Source organism: Culex quinquefasciatus, chromosome 3 (assembly GCF_015732765.1).
Source record: "Culex quinquefasciatus strain JHB chromosome 3, VPISU_Cqui_1.0_pri_paternal, whole genome shotgun sequence".
Lineage (NCBI taxonomy): Eukaryota > Metazoa > Arthropoda > Insecta > Diptera > Culicidae > Culex > Culex quinquefasciatus.
Window position 1 is genome coordinate 106,210,556 of NC_051863.1, and position 19,705 is coordinate 106,230,260.

Here is a 19,705-nt window from a genome sequence, read left to right on the forward strand (position 1 = left end):
TAGCATTGTCGTAAACTTGATGAAATCTCATACTTTTATTGTACAGCAGTTGATCGGTAACTGGACGTTGTTTAAATGCGCTGCTTTTTAGCTGGACACTCGATAACTGGGCCGTAGCCCAGTTAAAAAGCAGACAAACATCAAAAAACCAAGCAAACCGGAATGACCGAGGGGTTAGGATACAAAAATCATGTAAAAAAAAACAATTTTCAAACTTTTATTCAATTTCAAGTCACATTTGAAGAAAAATCAAAAGTAAGGTCTGTAAATAAATTTGATTCACTTTTATTTTTATATTTCATCAGAAAAATATTACGTATCGGTATCGGTGATCCCCTCGTTATTTTTCGTTCAGCTCAGTTAGCGAACAGCATTCGGTGACTTTCAAAATAAGTACTGTATTTGAAAGATAAATATTGAACAAATCAAAAATTCAAATATTATATCAAAAAATGGTGAAGTTATGTTTTCAATTTTCTGAGACACGATTTTGAAAAAATAAAAACTGAGGTTTTTAGACGTGCAAAAATGGGTAAAAAACGAAAACGGCAAAAATCGACTTTTTGAAATTTCAGCGATGATCTATACATATTAGGGTTTCAACATTTTCGTAATAAAAAAACGCAACTTTTGGTGCCCTAACATGCATAGATCATCGCTGAAATTTTTAAGTTATCGCAGTTTTAGTGAAAAATGTTGATTTTTGCCGTTTTCGTCTTTTTCCCATTTTTGCGCGTGACGCGTCGAAAATCCCAGTTTTTTTTCATATTTTTTTTTAATCGTATCTATGAAAATTTGAAACACAACTTCAACATTTTTTGATACGTTATGTAAAATTTCCGGAGAAATCAGGTAAAAATATTTTCAGACATAGGCTCTTTGGTCCCTAGAACTTCAAAACAGCATTTTAAGTTTTCATACGACCTTTTCAAATGTTAAGCTAGATTTTTGAAACTTCTTACTATTTTCCCCAAACAGCCAATTTAATCACCTTTCTTTTGCGTCTAAGACAGCTTAAATCGGATTGAATGGCGTGGAGACATGATTTTTTGAAAAAAGTGGTTTTTGCGAAAATGACGAAAATGGCATTTTTTCGAACCACACTAACACGGCGTATGTCACCCTAATAGCCAAACAAAAAAATACGGGTCAAATTATTTTTGCCAAGGAACCCCCAGAAAAATTGTCAGCCCGATCGTAGAGCTTTTTTCGAATCATGCTGTTTTCGTGGCGAATTGCTGTATTTTAAGAATGAATTTTCAGCATTAAAGAAATAGTCTAGTGTGAAATATATCACTATTCTCTGATTAATATTACCATCATTTTATTCTGTGTGAATAGTCCAAAAATATTGCCGTCCGAGATGTATCTACCATTCTATTGGTTTTAGTCCAGCTTCTAGCTAAATAATGGAAATAATTCTTGGTCTTTTGGAAATGTCAGTAACGATTTTCCATAATTTATTTTCTTAATTTAATATTCAAAACCTACACAATAGTTTAGCAAAATATTATTATTTTGAAAGCAATGTTACATGAACGTTCAAATTTATTACCTCGTTAGCAATGTTTGTGTAAACTTTAATTTGTCTTTACAAAGGTTATCTGGAAAATAATCATTTGAACTGAATTTCTGGGTACTGCTGTGGAGTCTCCGATTTTGAAGAATCCGGATGTGTTCAAAAGTTAACGAATATTCATATTTTGCAAAATTAAGATATTTTACGAAAACGTGAAATTTGTAATTGCAAAATATTGATTTTTTTCAAACTTCAGTAGGGGAGTGTGGGGTAATTTGGACACCCTAAGGAAATTGCTCTGTTACGGGCTGTATGGATATTATAAAGGAATGTGGATGACACCAGAGGATAATAGAGACCATATTTGATGGAAAAATGTCATTCATTTCGATAAATTTTGATGAAAAACCCATTTTTATCGCAAAAATTAAAAGGTGTCCAAATTACCCCCACATTTTTGTGTGGGGGTAATATGAACACCCCTATGGGGTAATTTGGACATGCCTTGTGGGGTAATTTGGACATGCCTTGTGGGGTAATGTGGACATACCTTGTGGGGTAATATGAACACCTTTTGTGGGGTAATTTGGACACATGTTGAAGAATAAGTTTAACATTTGATTTTTTGAGCATGTTTTTTATCCTTCAACTATAATGCAATAGGAAGATAACAAATAGTTCAGTGTAGTATACATAATTCAATCATTAAATTGAAACTGATTTGATTTAAACATTGATTCTGAATCAGGCACACTATACTTGTTTTTAGTGATTAAGGTATCGTTTATGTTTATATAAATCAATCTTTATATAGAATTTATCAGCCTGAAAATATTTTTTTTTTTAATTTTACATTCTGTAGCCCTTCAAATTTAAATATTATTGTAAACCAGCATAGAAATTAGAAATGTCAAAGAAATTAATTAAAAGCAATCAACATTAGAGTCTTGCTGAACGCCAAATGTACAGTAATCAGATTTTCATCAATTCGAATATTGGAATAAATTTATCTAAATTAAAAAATAGGGGTTTTGTGAAAGTTCTCATTGCTCACATTCATTTTTGATTGTTTTTGACATATTAAATCCCTCTAAATTTATCTAAATCCCTTTAAAAACTCATCCAACCATGAAAGTTACTTTTTTGTTGCCTGACAGGTAGACTTTCAGGTATGTCCAAATTACCCCACAAGCCATGTCCAAATTACCCCCATAGCATATTCTATCATTAATTGCGATTTTTGATGATAACAATGGATAAAATGCACAATTTTTATACGTACATATCTCAGGCATCGTCCAAGCAACCCCCTTAAACAAAAAATGTCCACTTTTTTGCCATATAACCTCTGCAAAACCTTATTTCCCAACCCTCAAATATTAGAACTTAAGGCAGTGCCAACCGGCCTTTGGAAACTTTCACATACTATACCAAAACTACTTAACCTATTCCAACTTTTTTTGATTTGTCCATACTCCTAGGCCATTACTAGTACTAGCCTTATCACTTAAATTGCCGTTTTCACTTTATATCCGAAGAAAACGTGATTTTTGAAGGGGTGTCCAAATTTCCCCTTACTGTCCATATTACCCCAAACTCCCCTAGATCATCTTCAATTACGTTAAACTGCCGATAAGTCGGTTTCATCTCTTCACCACAATGAAACATTTTAGAAAAATCTAGTTTGTGGATATGTTTTGGATGAAAGAAGCATCTTTCGAGCTGAGCAACTCTCTTCGAAAACGGCCAATTTCGACCATTTTTTTGTATTTTTTTATTTGGCTCAAACTTTGTGGGGGCATTTCCTATGACTAAATAAGCTATTTTGCTTTATTGGTTCACCCATACAAGTCTCCATATAATTTTGGCTGCTGTCCATACAAAATTGGTATGTAAATATTCAAACAGCTGTAACTTTTGAGTGAATTTTCTGATCAATTTGGTGTCTTCGGCAAAGTTGTAGGTATTGTTGAGGACTATTGAGAAAAAAATAGGTACACGGAAATTTTTTTTGCAGTTTTTTTAATCAACCTTTTTTACTGGAACTCAATTTCTCTGAATACGTATTTTTTGATTTTCGAGATTTTTTGATATGTTTAGGGGATAAAAATCCGCAACTTTTGAGCCATAGAGAAACATGGTCAAAAAATCTGCCACTGAGTTATGAATTTAAAAAAAGGGATTTTTGGAAAAAAAAATCATTCAAAAACAAATTTGACGTTATTTTTCAATGCAAAATTTAATTTGCAATTGACAACTACTCTACAGATTTTTTGATAAAGGCTCCGTTTTCAAGATTTAGCCACCGAAAGTTTGATTTTAACGAAATATTTGCAGTTTTAGATTTTTGACCATGAGTGACCATTTCTGAAAATATTTTTTTTGAAAAGTTCAGAAAATTTGCTATAAAATTGTCTAAGAGAAATTGAAGATTGGACCTCGGGTTGCTGAGATAGAACCGTTTTAAGAAAAAGAAACACAAAAATTGAAGTTTTCTAAAACTCACCAAAACAACCCACAATAATGTCGATATCTCAGCAACTTATGGTCCGATTTTCAATGTTAAAACATGAAACATTCGTGAAATTTTCCGATCTTTTAGACATAAATGTTTTGAAAATTTTTAAATCAAGACTAGCATTTTAAATGGGCGTAACATTCCAGTGATCTTAGAAGGGTAAAACTGACATACGCTGATTCGATTTGGTTGAGAAATTCGTTAAATTTAACCGAAAAACAGAGCATTTAAGAGTGATGGTCACTTTTTTTTTGAAAATGATAGGCGGCTTCACCATAAAAATTAGTGTGCTGGCCGCGGGGTCGCTCAGTCTCGTATTTGTATACACATTTTCGTTTCTTTATGTTGTATCGTTCTAGGATTCGATTGCTAGTAGCGGGACCTCGCGGTAGATCTGCATTACCCTTTTATTCTTGTTAGCAGTGATAAAATCAGTCCTTCTTTTGCCATCTTTGATCGGAAGGCACGCCGTCGGTTTAGTTCGTCTAAGTTATTGTTTTAATTTCAATGAAAAATGGTTCAAACTGCAACTATACTAAAGGAAATCATGTACGAAAAACCAAACAAATTTTAAAAAATGCATAAAACTTATTGTTTTGAATAAATTTAAAAATATGCATAGAGCATTTCCAAACGTAGGAAAAAGATCTATTGGAATTTTTTTGCAGCACTTTAAAAAAATGTGTAATGTGTAACTCAATCTTTTTTAGCAGTTTAGCAGTTTAAGTATCAACTCATCAAACTATCCGTTTTTTTGAAAAAAAAAATAAATAAAAAAAAATCACATTTTCAAAATGGTTTAAACAGTAAAAACATACTGATAAATCTGTCCCATAGCACTACGGCTCGGTTGGCACGCGTTCGATTAAATAACTTTTAAAAATAATTAACATTGTATCTTTCCTCAGCCGACTGCCTAAGACTTTTAAAATGTCAAGCAATAACACATTGCTCATGGTCGCATCACCTACCACGGTGAATCTTGATCTAATACTCATCTTACTAACCCTTCAAAACTCACGTGATACTTTGTCGGAGAAGCAGCCGATTTAGCGGTCTTCACCACTTAAGTATCGGACTAACATTCCTATCCACTTCCCAGTGTCTTTCCTCTAGTCGTGGCTGGCGCCGTAATTGATCAGCATGATAGGGCATTTGACAGTTGCGAAGTGGTAATGATTGGTTCCTACTTTTCATCTCCATAGAGCAATTATTTGAGGCCCTTATCAATAACGTAGAAGCAACGACGGGTAGACACCAATGCTAAAATGATAGGAGAATGTCGTTATAGACATTGTAGATTGAACAAATGGAAAATGTCTGTTCCGTTTTCCCGTTTTTCTGCGAAAACATACACAGCAAAAAATTGTGTAAATTTGGAAGGTGTAATTTTAGAAGGTTGAATATTACCTCTTTCATGATGTAATTTTACCTCAATTTAGACTGAAAAAGCGACATTAAACCAGACTAGTGGTAAAATTACACATTTTCAGAGGTAAAATTACACTATTTTTTCTGACATTTAAGATGTACCCCTTCCCAGTCGTAATATTACCATGATTTTTTTTTCTGTGTAACACGTAGTTTTATTTGTGGGACAAATTTGACTTGCTTTTTTCTCAGCTTGCTGTTTTTGTATATGGGACATTTATGTGAACGTGAGCAGCACAACAACTAGAAAATATTATTAAACGGGAATTTTGGTATTCCGGTACGTACTGAGGGGTTGAAAACAAAATATATTTTAATTATATAACTGACGATCACTTTTTAAGGAAAAAATAACATTTTACTTTAAAACTATTCGATGCTATACATTAAATGTTAAATTATTGGTTTTGTGCGTCAATAAAAATAAACATAATTACCAAAAACTTATAGAACAAATGTTTCCTTTCTTTTTGCAGATACATCATACAAATCATCATGGGGCTCTCACAGTTCATCACAAAGTCAAGGTAATAACACAAATCCATCAATAATTTTCAATGATATAAATATGTGAACGAATGAAATAACTTTATCAACTGAATGAATTAAATGTATTGAAGTGTACAATTGATGAATCAAACAAGAAATGCACCGAGAAATATCATCTCACTGAATTATCACTTGAAACTTCAGTTCCTAACGATCATATTCATGTCCTCCACCGCATCAGTTTGCAAAGTGCCAATTTCGTTACCTCAAACCAGCACCACCACCGGCAATGCATGAATGACACAAATCTCCGGAGGCAAAACTGTTGAAGCGCTTGCTCGAATGACACGTTCTGTGCGGTTTTCATAATGTGCAATCAAAGCCAAGAGAGCCAATATCAAAAACAAATGTTCCGCTCGCTTGATCTCGCTTGAACATCAAAAGAACACCACCACCACCTCTGCTATGTGTTGATCCACTTCTCGCCTTTGGGAACTTTGTCCTCGTTGGCCTGTTCCGTGTGATCCATGGAGAAGGAGCGACTTTTGGCTTTCCGCACTGCAAAGTTTTGCTGGCCGCGGGCAAAGTTGGTTCTAGCTGCTGCTGCTGCTCCTTGTGCAAACTGTTTTCGTAACCGACCGGGGGTTGAACGCAGATTACGTCTCGAAAATCAATAACGCGTTGACGTTTCGGGGATGGGGAAGGGTGACATCCAACGCCATTCGATTTTCGTGATGGTGTTACAAATTACACCCCAGAGCGTTTCTCTGACACAGAGCATTAAAATTAAAGTTTAACCCGGGTGGAACCCCGAAGAGGTGGGGTGGTGGTTTCGCTTGGAGTAACGCAAATGGAAGCGGCCCCCTGTCGAGCGCGAAGGAAAACAGATTTTCCAAGCTAAAACCCCGCCGGCGAGAAGCGAAAATTTAGAAGGGGAGATTTTCCCAAACCAACATGTGCGTGATTTTTGCTGCTGCTGCTGCTGCGTCAAGATTTAAATTCAATTTGAATGTGATCAAAAAGTGGTTTGATGATTTGCACTGATTGTAAACAATAAAAGGCGTCGGCCGTTTGTGCGTCGGAACGAAAACACTGAGCCGGGGGTGGTGTGAAGATGCTCGGGGCGATTTGAGGCAGCCCTTTTTTCTCTGAGTTCTAACGAGAATGGTGATTGCTTTTTTTGCTGCCGTTTTACTGATTGTGTGATTTTCGGGTGAATGTGATTCAAGGATCTACTTGTTGGTGTATTTACACAGATTCAGATATAACTTTGTTTAAAATCAGTCAGGATTTGGTTGGCATGATTTGCTTTTTTACTACCGTGGCAATCCCAAGAAACAATGCCAGTCTTACAATATTCTTATAGAGTTTCTCTAGAAATCTTACGAAAATTCAAATGAAATGCTTTATGGTTCTACATGCTGAGTTAAATACGAGTTAAATCAACAATAAAGCCAAAATGGAACATTTTTGGAGGTTATCGAGGGTATTTTTGAAGAGCATGTTAAAACTTAACAATTTTAACGAATGCTCTATAAATACATTATAAAGCTCTTCAAAGCAAGATTAAGACTGCATGGCTTGAAAAAAGGTTTTCTTGTAGTCTGATATCATTCTTGAATGCTATATCAAAGCATGAAGTATTTATTTATTAGTATTGCAGTAAAACTAAAAGGTTGTATAGCAGAAGGAATGACATACAAATTTACTTGATTGAAATAAAATATTCTTACACGCAAATGCAATGGCTGATGGCAGATGATACCTAGTTGCTTGAATATTTGGCAATATTATTGTAACTAAGATAGTTTTGTTGTATTTTAAACTTATAATAAGCCATAACAGCCATGCCAAAAAATCTTCGACCAATTTTCAAAGATAGCTCGAAAAAATAGTATGAGCACTTTCAATCTTCTGAAAAAAAAAGATTTTTTTCAAAAACTAATTATTTTTTATTGTTGTTGCTTTAAATTCAATATGGCTGCGGTTTTTTGGCCCTTGCTTCTTGCAGCAATATGGCGAAATTCGTTAAGCATACATGCTCTTAATTAAATATATTTTAAATTAACTAGCCAGAACATACAAGATTTATAAAAGATTTAGAAGGGCTTTAACCAAAACCAATATGTTTTATCGTGGCTTTCAACAAAATTATTTCGCACATGATGGGACCGTAGCACATGCCAGTTTTTCGGCTGCAAATAGATCGCTCTTGATGGTGGAGCAATTGAATATCAAAATAACTGAATAAAAAACAGAAAGATTTATGCCTTTTGACGATATTTATTTATTTACGGGCTTTTCCCGGCAAACTTCGTCCTGCCCTTTTTGCTTTCTGACGTTTTTAGCTTGTTTGCTTATTCAGCCTCCTGTGATCAAAATTTGATATTACGCAACTATTCCCATGCAATCTGCAGATTTTCCGGAATCGGTTCCAGAGTGGCCAAAGTGTCAACTAGTTAGCGTTAGAACCTTCCTTGAGCTTATACGAACCCATCGCAACAAAAAGCACCTCGATCCGATCCAGATAAGATATTAAAAAAACATATATAGTATATGTAAATAAAAAATATATATAGTATATAGTATATAAAAAAATATAAAGTACTCTACACACAACGAAACTTTTCAGTAACGGGTTTCTTTTCCGTATAAAGTTATGAAAACCATCATTAATCTAAATTTTTTTGGTGGGATTTAAGATTACTGCGACCATTTAGTTGATCTATTGTAGTGTACCCCTAAATCAATTGAATTACTGTCGCATATTTTCAGGGTGACCGCCACTGGCTGAGGATGCGATATACCCCAGTTTGGCATTGCTTCAGAAATGAAGTCAACAACCGAAGTGGGATTTTCTAAATAAATTTCTGAGGGAGCTAAAATCCCTTTACTGATTTTTTTTAAATCAGTGCACCACACACACAAAGTAAGTGCTTTGAAGTTTCCACTTCACAATCACAGAGCCTACAGATATCAGTTTCAAATAATTTAATGACAATTGAAAGACATTTGATTTAGAACAAATATTCCATTAATGTCTTAAATTGTATAGTAATTAATTCGTTTTTCAATAAAAATTGGCAACTTGGAACAAAACATATTATTCCGGAATCCGCAATTTGCATTTAGGTAGTTAAAAATATTTTTCAAAGTTTGTTTCGCCCTTTCATCTAAACAGGATTTTTTTTTGCAAATCCTTAAAATAAAATATTAACATTGAAAATTAAATAAACAAAAAAAAAACAATTTGAAATGTTTGCGTTTAAACAGTTTTTTCATTCATATGTGGAAATCATGAAATGAATTAAACATAACCCCAACCAACAAAATTTCTGCGCAGGCACAACTCAAGAGGAAGCCTGGAGTTTGAGGTCCCCAGAAACACGTGCACTTTGAAGTTTTCAAAAATATAAAGGGTCGAATAGTTTTTCTCCTAAAATTCAAATTGCACGTGTTTCTGGAGACCCCAAAGTTTATGTTTCTCCTCGAGTTGATCCTTCGCAGATATGTTTTTATCAATTTTTGTGTAATCAAAAGGCAACAAAAATATTAGTTTTCGCTTTTGATTTATTGAGGAAAATTATAAGAAGGCTTTGACTAAAACTCGCAATGAAATTTGCATTGGTCTTATTTTCTTTAGTAAACATATCGATTCATAACCGAAAACAAGGATGGATGGATGGAAAAAAGCATATTGTTTTTTTTCACTATGGCAGCCTTGGCTATCTGGTTACTATGTTCGATTTGTAAGCGAATGGTTCTGGATTCGATTCCCATTTGCTACCAACGAAAAGGTTAATTATATAGAAGTATAGTCCAGACTCAATTATCCGAAGTTCGATTATTCAAACACGCAGAAAAATAAGGCATATTTGAATCAACAAAACGTTTTGTTGATTTGAAAATCTAGATTTTTGTTGAATCAACGCTAAACGTCAAAGCAACATTTTCAAAACAACAAAAGATTTTTGTGGAATTGAGAAAATCAAGGTTTGTTTCAACGCAAAATCGGCGTTGATTATATTCAACAAAAATTTTGTTGAATCAAATCTCGTACAGGCTGATTCTACAAAATATTTTTCTGTGTGAAAGTTGGTATGGGACTTCGGATAATCGAATCACGAACAAAAAATATATTTTTTGTGTTTTTATTGCCTTTTTTTAACATAAAATCCAAATTCGTCGATCCCATTTTAGTCAAATACGAATGGTTGATTGCTTTAATGATTACCATTATCTCAATACTCTAACACCTTGGATTCATCTTGGATTTGAAAACTTTATAGTTGTTTAGGGGTTTACTTAAGCTCGACAACAAAAGACAACAAAATAAAAAAAATCGTGATTCGATTATTCGATTGCAATTTAGCGAGACCTGCGGATAATGGAGTCTGGACTGTAGTTGAAATACTGAATATGAACGAAAAATCAAGGGCACTCGAGGCGGAGTTCAATCCCCGACCTTTAGATTGGTAATCAAAAATGCTTACCACTAGTCCATGGTGACCTGTTGAACTTAGGTTATTTTAAGCATCTGTACCAAATTTGGTTAAGATTAACCATATTGGGTTACCTGAGCTTAAAGTGGGTAAAACAATGTTTTTCATGCAAAAATAATTTTTTTTTTATTTATTTGTCGACACCTCCATCAATATGATGCACAGGCTACTTTCTTACAAAAACTATGAACTAATTCTAGATTTAAACACATTTTTAGACACAATAAAATCAAAACATGAATGAACGTCATTAAACTTTCTCAAACAAACATCTAACGGGTTGTGATGTCCATAAACCGTTCGGTGCCGCGGGACACTAAGCAGTGGTGGGTTGTTCCTGAGTCCTTGACGTGCTGGAACGTAGAAATGGACCAGTTCACGGATGCTGCTACAGTCAATGTTGTCCCTAAGAACGTCGAAGACCAGTAGACGCTGGATAAAAACACGGCGGCGGGCGAGCGTAGGCAGGTTGAACAGCGCACAACGTTGCTCATACGGTGGCAACCGCAGGATCGTTCCAGCGAAGTTTCCGGAAGGCGTACCGTACGAAAGCCCGCTGTACTCTTTCGATTCTGGTGACTTGAGTTTCGTGGAACGGGGCCCATACAACGACTGCGTACTCCAAAACACTTCTTACTAACGAACAAAACAGCGATTTTAGCGAGTAAGGATCGTCGAAGTGCTTGGTACTCCTTTTCAGGAAGCCCAACATGGCAAAAGCTTTGGCGGTCGTTAGGGCAATGTGCTGGTTGAACCTCAACTTACTGTCAACAACTACTCCCAGGTCCTTGAAGGTTTCCACACGATCGAGTTGTTGTCCATTCATGCTGTAGTCCGAGATTATAGGGTTCCTCGAACGGCTGAATGACAGAACCTTACACTTTTTTGCGTGCGCTGTCATCCCGTTCCGGTCGCACCAGTGCAGCAAGGTGTCCACATCTGCTTGTAGAGCGAGGCAGTCGACGTGAGATTTTACAGTTCGGTAGAGTTTAAGATCGTCGGCGTACATAAGCGTACTTGAACCCGTCAAAGTGTTGAGCTCATTCACAAACAGTATGAAAATGAGCGGCCCCAGGTGGCTACCTTGCGGGACGCCAGAAGGAATATCGAAGATATCGGAACGAGTTACCCGGAGATTAACGAAAGCCTTCCTGCTCGTCAAATAGGAGTGAAGCCAAGCGACGATCCAGTCCGGGAGGCCCAGTTTTTTCAGCTTCTTGATGGTCAGCGTGTGCGGCACCTTGTCGAACGCCTTCTCGAAGTCGATATACACTGCGTCCACCTGGCCTCCACTCTCCAACACGTTGATAGTAGGTGAGACGAAGGAAAGAAGGTTCGTGGTAGTTGACCGGTTCCGCATGAACCCGTGTTGGTTTGCCGAGATAATCCGTCGCACTGCTGGGAACAGCCTGTCGTAAACGACCTTTTCTAGCACTTTTGCTAAATAGCTTAGGATAGAAATAGGCCGGTAGTTTTCGACCTTGCTTACGTTACCGGATTTATGGATTGGACTAATCGAAGCAAGTTTCCAGATGTCGGGAAGATTGCATGTTCCAGCGATTTGTTGAAGATCACCGAGACCGGCACAACAAGCGAGTTTGCACAGCTTTTCACGAATACTGGTGGGAGACCATCGGGACCAGGACCTTTGCTAGGATCGACGCTCGAAAGAACCTTGAGGATGTCATCATCTGCAAGGGTTGGGCGAGGGATTGAGATGTTAGAGGTAGGAGCCCCCTCCAGGTGGCTGTCCGGATACACCGTAGAGTTTGTGTTATATACAGATTTGAAGAAATCAGCAAAAAAACTGGCTGACTCTTCAGGCGACGAACTGTTGACATCACGGTAGGACACGTCTAGCGGAGTTTGTTCAGTCTGCTTTTTTGCGTTCACATAGGTCCAGAATTTTGACGGGTTGCTCTTCACGGTACTTTGCAGATCATTGATGTAGTTCTGGAAGCTCTCTTGTTGAAGATTCAGGTAGGGGAGTTTGGGGTAATATGGACAGTGGGGGTAATTTGGACACCCCTTAAAAAATCACGTTTTCTTCGGATATAAAGTGAAAACGGCAATTTAAGTGATAAGGCTAGTACTAGTAATGGCCTAGGAGTATGGACAAATCAAAAAAGTTGGAATAGGTTAAGTAGTTTTGGTATAGTATGTGAAAGTTTCCAAAGGCCGGTTGGCACTGCCTTAAGTTCTAATATTTGAGGGTTGGGAAATAAGGTTTTGCAGAGGTTATATGGCAAAAAAGTGGACATTTTTTGTTTAAGGGGGTTGCTTGGACGATGTCTGAGATATGTACTTATAAAAATTGTGCATTTTATCAATTTTTATCATCAAAAATTGCAATTTATGATAGAATATGCTATATGGGTAATTTGGACATGGCTTGTGGGGTAATTTGGACATACCTGAAAGTCTACCTGTCAGGTAAAAAATAACTTTCATGGTTGGTTGAGTCCTTAAAGGGATTTAGAGGGATTTAAAATGTCAATACACTCAAAAAGGAATGTGAGCAATCAGAACTTTCACAAAATCCCTATTTTTTAATTTAGATAAATTTATTGCAATATTCAAATGGATGAAATTTGATTACTGCACATTTAGCTTTTAGTCAATTTCTGTGACATATCTAATTTCTATGCTGGTTTACAAAAGTATCAAAACTTTAAGGGCTACATGTAAAATTAAAAAAAAAGATGGTTTCAGGTTAATTAGTTTTATATAAAGATTGATTTATATAAATCTAAACAATACCTTAATCCTTAAAAACTATACTTGTGCCTTATCCAGAATCAATGTTTAAATCATTTCAGAATTAATGATTGAATTATGTATAGAACACTGAACCATTTGTTATCTTCCTATTGAAATATAGTTCTATCACAAAATCATTATTTATACCTTTGATGAAATATTGTGAGCAAAATAAACACATCAAAATATAAAACAATTACAAAAACATACTCAAAAAATCAAATGTTAAACTTATTCTTCAACATGTGTCCAAATTACCCCACAAAAGGTGTCCATATTACCCCACAAGGTATGTCCATATTACCCCACAAGGCATGTCCAAATTACCCCATAGGGGTGTTCATATTACCCCCACACAAAAATGTGGGGGTAATTTGGACACCTTTTAATTTTTGCGGTAAAAATGGGTTTTTATCAAAATTTATCGAAATGAATGACATTTTTCCATCAAATAAGGTCTCTATTATCCTCTGGTGTCATCAACATTCCTTTAAAATATCCATACAGCCCGTGGCAGAGCAATTTCCTTAGGGTGTCCAAATTACCCCACACTCCCCTACTCTTCTTCGATGTTACGCGCGACGACTTTGTCCCACGCTGTTTTAGTTGATAGAAACCTGCTAGTGGCTTTCCGCAGACGATTTCGGAGCAAGCGCAAATCGTCGTTCCACCAGGGCTGCTTGTAGCGGTGGCAGATGCGTACTGACTTCCTTGGTACAACCTCGTTGAAGATTTCAAAGAGTTTTTCGTAGAACATTTCAGTCACAGAGTTGACACAGGGAGCATCCAGAAAGGTCAGCCAATCGACAGCAAGGATTCTCTCGTTCAAAGTCGTGTAATCACACCTTTTGAAGTCAAAAACAGCAACGGGTTCAACAGTGTTGTCGTTCAACGCAGTTCTGTACTCCAGCTGCATAAGAAGCGGGTTGTGGTGCTGATCAACTTTCAAAAGAGGGCATGGAGGCTCGAACAACTCGACCGATACGTTTTCAGGATCGATTTGGACAGCTTTGGCATATTCTAATAAGTTGCAGAGCGTTTCCAATGAGCGGATGGAGTAGCGCACCCTGTGGACAAAACCTTGAGAAAATTGGGGGTTTTTACATTTTTTCGATTTTTCTCATGCAAATTTCTCCGTCGATGGGTAAATGTTAACCGACTTTGCTCATATTTGGCCCAGAGTCCTAAAATTGCTCAAGGAGCAATACTAAGCTTGTGGAGCGATGTTTAAAAAAAGTTCCTTATTCTACCCTATAGTGTGACATATTCTAATTCCTTATGATAGTTCGGACCCAATCAGAACTCCCTTATACACTTCATACACATTTTTATTCGTTATGAAGTTCAAACCGCTGAATTTTTGAGACATATGTATATTTTACTTGCTATTAAACATAGCAAACAAACAGATAAATCTAAGGATTGTTAGGCTACAAATACATAAAAGGGTTAAAAAGGGATTGTTTCAAAATCAACGATTCGATTGATTATGTTTTGAACAACAATGTTCTAACGTGATCAATGAATGTTAATTCTAACAAGATCAATGATGTCTTTGATTAGCCACTATCCAGGAGAAACATCAATCAGCATCGTTTGATTTTGTACCAAAAATCTTCTTTTTCACCTAAATTTGAATATTTTTCTTTCCAATTACCCCCTGGAACCAAAAGTTCTTCGCTTGTAGTTTACATGCTACACTCGTTTACATTTTTTCTCTGTAGCTCTCTTCGTAACACACAAAAAACATACACATTTTACTGCATGTGAACCGTAAAAACAACAAAAAACAGCGAGATCAAACGATTCTGAAATCTGCACAGATTTGCTACAATTCCACCCCCTCGATCCCAACCAGCCTCGTTGACATGCCTGCTTTGATGGCTGGCTTTCGCCACCACCCATACGTCTACTAGATTGGCTCCATTTCTGTTGGTTGACTGAGTTTTCGTTGTCCCATTTTTGGCTCTCGTTTTTTATTCTCCTTCATTGGATATATTTTATTATACAAATTCGAGCAAATTTACAAATATCGAATGTCATGCGTTTCTGCGTTCGTTTTTTATCCCCCGGATGGGACTCTGAAGCGATTACGAGAGAGGGCGGGATGGCTTGTTTTTTCTTTACTCTGTTTTTTTTGTGAACTAACATTTGTGTACCATTTTATTGATATGTGGACGCATGTTTTGATTCATGGCCTGTCAGGAAAGGAGTGTGGCTTTTTTTAGTTCTATTTTTGTTGAATTAGTCTCTTCCGTTCATACTTCACATTATTCAACGATATATTTGAATACAAAAACATAAAACAATAGATTCCAATTTTAACATAAAAGTAACATATTTCAATCAAATGGGTTTAAATAAAACTAGATAAAATAGGGTCGAAACAACATTTCACTTTAAATGTACGACACATAGACAAAAAAACGGCAACATTGATTTTCCGTTTTTCTTCTCTTTTCTCTTTTTCCCCCGATCTTTGCAGGCTACAGTTCAAATGCACTGAGCAGTGTTAGCGTCGGGAAAACTTCATTAGATGCACATTCACACTTTAGACAGCCAGGTAAATAAACTAATCCCAGCACTCGAATGAACCAAGGGTTAGAGAAATAAAACGGAAGAGTAAATCTCAATCAAGCACGCATTTTATGTTTGTTCGTTGTGTCTTGTTGATTTCATTGATTTTTTTTATAAGTTGTGAATTTATGTGTTTCAACGTGACTGTTACATGATGTTAAGTCATTTTGGAAACAAAAACTCAACACAAAACGTTTGTTTTTTACGGTCAAGTTGAAAATTAACAGCAACTCAATTTTTGAAACAGTTCATGCTGAGTCAGAAACCAACTGATTGGCTAAGGGTCACGTCAAAGAATGTGTTTCGAGAAACTTGAGTTTGGTTTTAACGTGGCTTGTCAATTCGTGACATGCCCTCAGTTGCATGAAAACGGCAAATGAATCGATTCGGGAGTGTAAGGAATGTGAAATATTGTAATAGAATTCCTATAATCAATTTTTATGTAAAGTTCTTTTGAAATTTTACAAATTTCTTTTTTTTCGTTATTTGACTTTTTAAATACAACTGGGTGTACCTTCCACACAGTTCTCTAATCGATAAACATTGCTTCAGCAGCATCCTCCGAGTTTTGCTCGTTGATTCTTGCTGTGGATGTGGATGGAAAACTAGGCAAACAGAGATCAATTTTAGCTCCACTCACCAGCCACCGTTCACACAGCATCCAAATATCAGCACCAGGACCCACAGCAGCAGGAGCACCAGCAAATAGTCAATAGTGTGACTTTGCTGCGAATGCTGGAAGCAAACAAGCAGACGAATAATGAAGTTGGATAGTCGGCAAACACGAAACGTAATTAAAAGCATTTTCGGTCCTAGCTTCAACAGCCAAGCGGAGGAAAGTTGGGAAATTCTCGGCCAGCAAACTGAGTGCTGTGAACCGTTTGCAGGATCGACTGACCGACACGACGCATGTTGACATGCTCCCCGAGGTCTTCTGCGAACGTTGTTTGCGAAATCACCAGGACCATAATGGGCATTGGTACGAGTGGACCTTTCCAAATGGGCACTCGCAAATTGAGATTATGGCCTCTGGTTGCCGGGAGCATCGAATGGCATTTTCTGAGAGCGTGAAATGTCTTTTGAATTCATTTAGTTTGATATCAATATCAATTTTACGTAATAATTCAGGCAAATGTTAAACAAAGTCTTAGGAAAATTTTCACTTCGGATAATCAAATCACAAAACAAATATTTTTGTTGTCTTGATTTAGGTCGTTGAGCTAATCTTCGGCATCCAAAATGTTCTAAAATAATGATGTTGTTTTTATAGCTGTAGGCCACTACTGCTAGTACCAACCGGTTGGAACCGCTAGTGTCTTCCTTTCATCTACAAGGACTTCACCGCCCTGGATTCCTAAGTGAACGAAAGTGTGGTACGGAGCGATGGCGCCGAATATCCCTAAGTTGCGATGGGGCGCGGGTTCGATTCCTGCCTTTTCCTTCTGGCCTTTTATCGGATGGGGAAGTAAAACGTCGGTCCATTTGCGTAAAAGAGGTTTTGGGTGACTCACAAAACATAACCTTTGGACGCCTAGAAATGAGCAGAAACTTGCAACAGAGACCACAAAAGACCCGGGGGTCGTTAAAATGGATTGCTTTGCTTTTTAACACATATAATTTTTTGTCGCCCGCCACGGGATTCGAACCGGCGACCTTCACACGGGCACAAAGTGATTTGGAAACTTAAAATTCAAGATGGTGGCCTAATTGACGGTGATGAAATATTTAAAAATGCATTTGCAAACCATTAAAATTTGGCTAAAATAGGGTCGCAGTGCTTAAATTTGATGTTGATTCTTCGAAGTTCCTTAGAAACCTACGGATAATTCAACAGTAAAAAAACTACATTTAAACTCGCATGCTCTTCGACAGTCTCCGTAAAACCGTCACATTTCCAGTCCTTTCGCTGGATGGAAAACTCTCAACACGAAAAAGTTTCCGAGTGTGCAGTGTACACAGGAAAAGATTAGTGAGTTAGTGGAATTTTCACACCTGTAATTCACAGCTCGTTCATGCATGCAGTGCAGATGCATTTTATTTCCTCATTTTGTTCGCCTAATGTGTGTGGCTGTGTGTGCAACTCGTGGAGCACCCATTTACCACCTGCTCTAAGGTGTGAGTGTATGATTTGCGTTGAAAACTCGAAACATTTTTTTTCTTCTCTGCTATAGCTGTTCGAGAGACCATAATTTGGCCGAAAAGTGTCCTCTTGGTGGAAAACTTGTTCGCATCTGTTGCTGGAGCCATGAATACGGAACAAAAAAAAAATCACAAGTTTTATTCATTTCTCGATTTTTGCCAAGTTTTCGGAGCGCTTGGCGACACAAGTTGGAGTGGCTCATTCAAAATAATAATAATAGGGTAATTCTCCGCCAACTCACACAGCAGTTGCCCCGACCCCTCTTCGATTTGCGTGAAACTTTGTCCTAAGGGGTAACTTTTGTCCCTGATCACGAATCCGAGGTCCGTTTTTTGATATCTCGTGACGGACGGCGGTACGACCCTTCCATTTTGAACATGCGAAAAAGAGGTGTTTTCAATAATTTGCAGCCTGAAACGGTGATGAGATAGAAATTTGGTGTCAAAGGGACTTTTATGTAAATTAGACGCCCGATTTGATGGCGTACTCAGAATTCCGAAAACGTATTTTCATCGAAAAAACACTAAAAAGTTTTAAATTCTCCCATTTTCCGTTACTCGACTGTAAAAATTTTGGAACATGTCATTTTATGGGAAATTTAATGTACTTTTCGAATCTACATTGTCCCAGAAGGGTCATTTTTCATTTAGAACAAAATTTTTCATTTTAAAATTTCGTGTTTTTCAAACTTTGCAGGGTTATTTTTAGAGTGTAACAATGTTCTACAAAGTTGTAGAGCAGACAATTACAAAAATTTTAATATATATACATAAGGGTTTTGCTTATAAACATCACAAGTTATCACGATTTTACGAAAAAAAGTTTTAAAAAAGTTGGTCGTCATCGATCATGGCCGTTCATGGTCACCCGCGACAGACACGGACGACGAAACAAAGAGAAACGCAAAAGTAACTTTTTCAAAACTTTTTTCGTAAAATCGCGATAACTTGTGATGTTTATAAGCAAACCTTATGTCTATATATCAAATTTTTGTAATTGTCTGCTCTACAACTTTGTAGAACATTGTTACACTCTAAAAATAACCCTGCAAAGTTAGAAAAACACGAAATTTTAAAATGAAAAATTTTGTTCTAAATGAAAAAATGACCCTTCTGGGACAATGTAGATTCGAAAAGTACATTAAATTTCCCATAAAATGACATGTTTCAAAATTTTTACAGTCGAGTAACGGAAAATGGGAGAATTTTTAAAACTTTTAGTGTTTTTTCGATGAAAATACGTTTTCGGAATTCTGAGTACGCCATCAAATCGGGCGTCTAATTTTACATAAAAGTCCCTTTGACACCAAATTTCTATCTCATCACCGTTTCAGGCTGCAAATTATTGAAAACACCTCTTTTTCGCATGTTCAAAAATGGAAGGGGTCGTACCGCCCTCCGTCACGAGATATCAAAAAACGGACCTCGGATTCGTGATCAGGGACAAAAGTTACCCCTTAGGACAAAGTTTCACGCAAATCGAAGAGGGGTCGGGGCAACTTTTCCCGATTTCGTGTGAGTTGGTAGAGAATTACCCAATAATAATAATCAGTAGGGTGGCCCAAAAGAGTGTGGGTACGTGTTAGGAGCGGACTGTTTGACAGCCCGGAGAGTTGTACTGCTTTCCGTCGTTGGACCGCCAACACGTGGAGGACAATTGTGTGGGCTGGAAAAATCTCCCAGAAACAACCAACGGCAGTGCACGGTTGGGTGAGGGGGAAAACATTTTCCAGGCTATTGTTTAACGCTCGCCACACTCACACAAGCGCG

General features: G+C 36.9%; 1 protein-coding gene across 10 annotated transcripts in view; it reads left to right on the forward strand.

The window, feature by feature from the left end:
- The window catches only part of LOC6030793 (DNA-binding protein D-ETS-3), a 129,263-nt gene that overhangs the window by 59,672 nt on the left and 49,886 nt on the right, over positions 1-19,705 (forward strand). For 7 of the 10 annotated variants that reach the window (XR_005278289.1, XR_005278290.1, XM_038260822.1 and 4 more), the window contains 2 exons: positions 5,945-5,995; positions 15,705-15,782. Coding sequence is in view for 8 of the 10 variants with exons in the window: in XM_038260822.1 (XP_038116750.1) it covers positions 5,945-5,995; positions 15,705-15,782 (129 nt within the window). In the remaining 2 variants the exon portion in view is untranslated. The remainder of the gene's footprint in view (positions 1-5,944; positions 5,996-15,704; positions 15,783-19,705) is intronic. The other 3 variants (XM_038260823.1, XM_038260826.1, XM_038260827.1) reach the window with 1 other exon arrangement.